At 35.5% G+C, this 3,654-nt stretch overlaps 1 protein-coding gene across 1 annotated transcript; it reads left to right on the top strand.

The window, feature by feature from the left end:
- The first annotated feature begins 329 nt into the window (after positions 1–329).
- Positions 330–2,606, top strand: LOC139892228 (xyloglucan endotransglucosylase protein 1-like). Its single transcript, XM_071875274.1, has 3 exons — positions 330–677; positions 783–976; positions 2,049–2,606. Exons 1-3 carry the CDS (start codon positions 396–398, stop codon positions 2,446–2,448), a joined length of 876 nt encoding a protein of 291 aa, XP_071731375.1. The 5' UTR covers positions 330–395; the 3' UTR covers positions 2,449–2,606.
- Positions 2,607–3,654: the final 1,048 nt, after the last annotated feature.

The raw sequence follows: 3,654 nt of genomic DNA, 5'->3' as shown, positions 1-3,654 counted from the left end.
TCCATCACTTAATTAAGTTAACCATTAGCAGACGCGTTGTTCAAATTTCAATAAAGTGTTTGGTTATTTGCCATCCGAGGGAGGTATGTGTAAGTGGAGCCTTATCTATACAAAGAAATAAAATATTACCCCTCTTATGCTAAAACAGCTGTTTCATTGCATGCCAACATTTTTTAGTGCAATATCTAGTTGAGTCAACCTTTCCCTTCTAACCTTATTTTTCAATAACCAAGAGGCTTCCTCTTCTGCTAAATGTCAACAAAATCATCACTATATATAGCGTCCATTTCCAATAGCTAAAAACATCACATTTTTCATATATACTCTTTTATTACATACTATACTATTACTATTACTATTACTATCTAACATTATAACAAAAACAACTAGCAACAATGAAGGGAACAAGCTATTTAACCTTTAAAGAATGTGTAACTATTCTAGTTATGGCAAGTCTAGTAGCCACAACATTGGCAGGCAACTTTTACAACGATTTCGACATCACTTTCGGCGGCGCACGAGCTAAGATACTCAACGGAGGTCAGGATCTCACACTTTCACTTGACCAATATTCCGGCTCGGGATTTCAATCGAAGCATGAGTACTTATTCGGAAGGTTCGACATGCAACTTAAGCTAGTCCCTGGCAACTCTGCTGGCACAGTCACCACCTTTTATGTAAGTATTGCTAGTGCTACTCATACTTATCAAAAAATTTGTATGTTTAATATAATAGTCAATAGATAGATAGATAGATATCTAACAAATGCAATACATTATCAGTTATCGTCACAAGGCGCCGCGCATGATGAGATTGATTTCGAGTTCTTGGGTAATTCATCTGGAAACCCTTATACGATTCACACCAATGTATTCGCACAAGGAAAAGGCGACAAGGAACAACAATTTCACCTTTGGTTTGACCCTAGTGCCGCCTTCCACACCTACACTATTCTATGGAACTCTCAAAGGATCATGTAAGTTTCTATAAGTCTCATATTAAGCGATTAAACGATGAAGTTTTACATGTTCAAGAAAAGCAAAGTCTTTTTAGCAGTGGCGACTTTAGGTGAAGATATACGGGTCCTGTGACACCACTGGTTTTTCGAAATTTATCACAATATTTTTATTATTTTTGTATAGGACATCACTAAATATAATAATGAGACCCCATAAATTTTTAAAGATTATAGTTTAATGGTTTGGACTACTAAAGTGTTTGAATTAACCCATTTATAATTTTATAGTACGAGCTATTGAATATATATTAGATATAAAATAAACGGACCCTTGTCAAATTCCTATTCTAATTCATTTTGAATTCCTTCTACATCACAATTTCTTATACGTGTTTTATTGTGAGTACTCATAGTGAATTTATTATATGGTTGCATCTAAAATGTATGTGTAATGGTAAATAAATTTGTAATAGTTATTGTATTTTTTTAAAGAAAAAAGAAAAAAAATAGTTATTGCATATGAATCTCTAATCTCATCACTCATAACTACCTAACTATTGGACATGTGTTAAAATACTATTGTAAAATTTCTACTATGTAGGTCATTGCTACTTTAAAATTGCTAATGTGAAATTGCTACTGTATATGCCATTAATTTATACTGTATATGAACAATCTTATATTTTACGAGTATTGTTCAATTTTATGTTTGTGTTGTGGGCGCGATCCCACCCGACCCAATTTGACCCGACACACTCAATATTTTGTGCAAAAATGTTATCGAATAAATTTTGGGGACCCCATTGAGTTTTAATTCTAGAATCGCCACTGCTTTTTAGTTAGATGTAACCGGGTTATCCTGTTACTGTTTCCGACCCTTCTCCTTAATCACCTCAAGATATGCTGCTAGTGAACCTGTTTACATCTTGCGAAAAAATCAGGTCCCAACCACTAGGCTATCTGGCTATCTTAAGATGGTTATATGACTCATATTAATTCTTATTTTTTCCTTAAAGTAGGTACTTGTCACATAAGGGCCATAAAGTTGTACTGCGACAAACACTAACCAAATTTGTCTTGGTTTATGCAGTTTCTTGATAGATAATATTCCTATAAGGGTGTTTAACAACAATGAAGCTTCTGGTGTCCCATTTCCTAAGAACCAACCAATGAGGGTGTATGCAAGCCTTTGGAACGCGGATGATTGGGCAACCCAAGGTGGACGCGTTAAGACCGACTGGACAAAAGCACCATTCACCGCTTCCTATAGAAAATTCAACGCCAATGCGAACATGGTTGTTGGTGGTAATCAAATGCCAACAAGTTCTGGAAATGAAAACCAGGCATGGAGTACTCAAGGACTAGATGCTGCAGGGAGAAACCGACTTCGATGGGTGCATACCAAACACATGATCTATAACTATTGTGACGACAAGAAACGATTCCCCAACGGTCTTCCAACAGAATGCAAACGATCTAGATTCCTCTAAAGGCTACTAGAGATCACTATTTGTATAATTCTTGGCTGTTTCTTGATAATTTTTTATATTGATTATTCTTTAATTGTTTGTATGTAATTCAAGAAAATAATATGAATATGTAAATTTCAGATAGGTTGTACTTCATAAGTCGTCTCATAGAATTTTCATAAAACAGGGTGTTAATTTGCAAGTAAAACTTACAATCCCTCAATCAAGTAGTTATGAAAATGTTCTGCAGCCGCAGGTCATAATGGAAACATGTAGTTAAAAACAACTTTTCATGTTTGAAATCAAGAAAATAAATAAAATAAATAAAACTAATAGAATTGATAAAATTAATAATACGGTGATAGAATATAATATTGATCTCTGATAATAATATATCTCAACACTTTGGTGGGTTCGACATATGCATGTATTTATAGTTAAGAATACAAGGGATATTACAGAACTAAATCTCTATGAATTACAACTGATTTCCTATAAACATAATATTATCTAAAAATGTACAAATTTTCAAAGATCTTCAACTTGTTCTCCAAGTAGACGTGCATGATCACGTGATTATGCCTGCCGGTCTTCATATACTCTAACACCCCCGTCAAGCGAAGAGGTGGCTAGCCAACACGAGCCTAGTTCGAAACGATTCAAAACATCGAACTAGGCAGGTCTTGATATTACATCTTTCAGGTTGTCCTAACTCAACGCGTGATGTGTTACCCGAGCAAGTCACATGGTAATTCTTCTAGGGTTCTGATGACACACGTGGTAACAAACTTTCCCGTCATAGGGGCATCATGGTCGTGACAATGGCAACAACAGAAGAAGAATAAGAAGATGGTAGTGGTGAAGGGCTGTCGGCGGTTGTAGAGACGGTGGCACAGAGATGGCCTGACTCGGTCTCTTTGTAGAGACGGTGGCACGATGACGGCATGACTCGATCTCTAGATAAAACCCGCTCACCTGAGCATCTGATACCAAGACTGAATTGATAAAATTAATAATACGATGATAGAAATTAATATTGATCTTTAATAATAATACAAAGAGGCTGGTTCATATAAACCTCTTCGTCCAAATCACCATTCAAGAATGCTATCTTCACATCCATATGGTGAATAACCAGATTGTGAATTACAGGTAATGCAATCAGTAGTCTAATGATAGTGATACGAGCCACTTGAGCATAAGTATCAAAATAATCTATTGTAGACT

Source organism: Rutidosis leptorrhynchoides, chromosome 2 (genome assembly GCF_046630445.1).
Source record: "Rutidosis leptorrhynchoides isolate AG116_Rl617_1_P2 chromosome 2, CSIRO_AGI_Rlap_v1, whole genome shotgun sequence".
NCBI classification, from domain to species: domain Eukaryota; kingdom Viridiplantae; phylum Streptophyta; class Magnoliopsida; order Asterales; family Asteraceae; genus Rutidosis; species Rutidosis leptorrhynchoides.
This window is presented reverse-complemented; position numbering and strand designations above follow the sequence as displayed.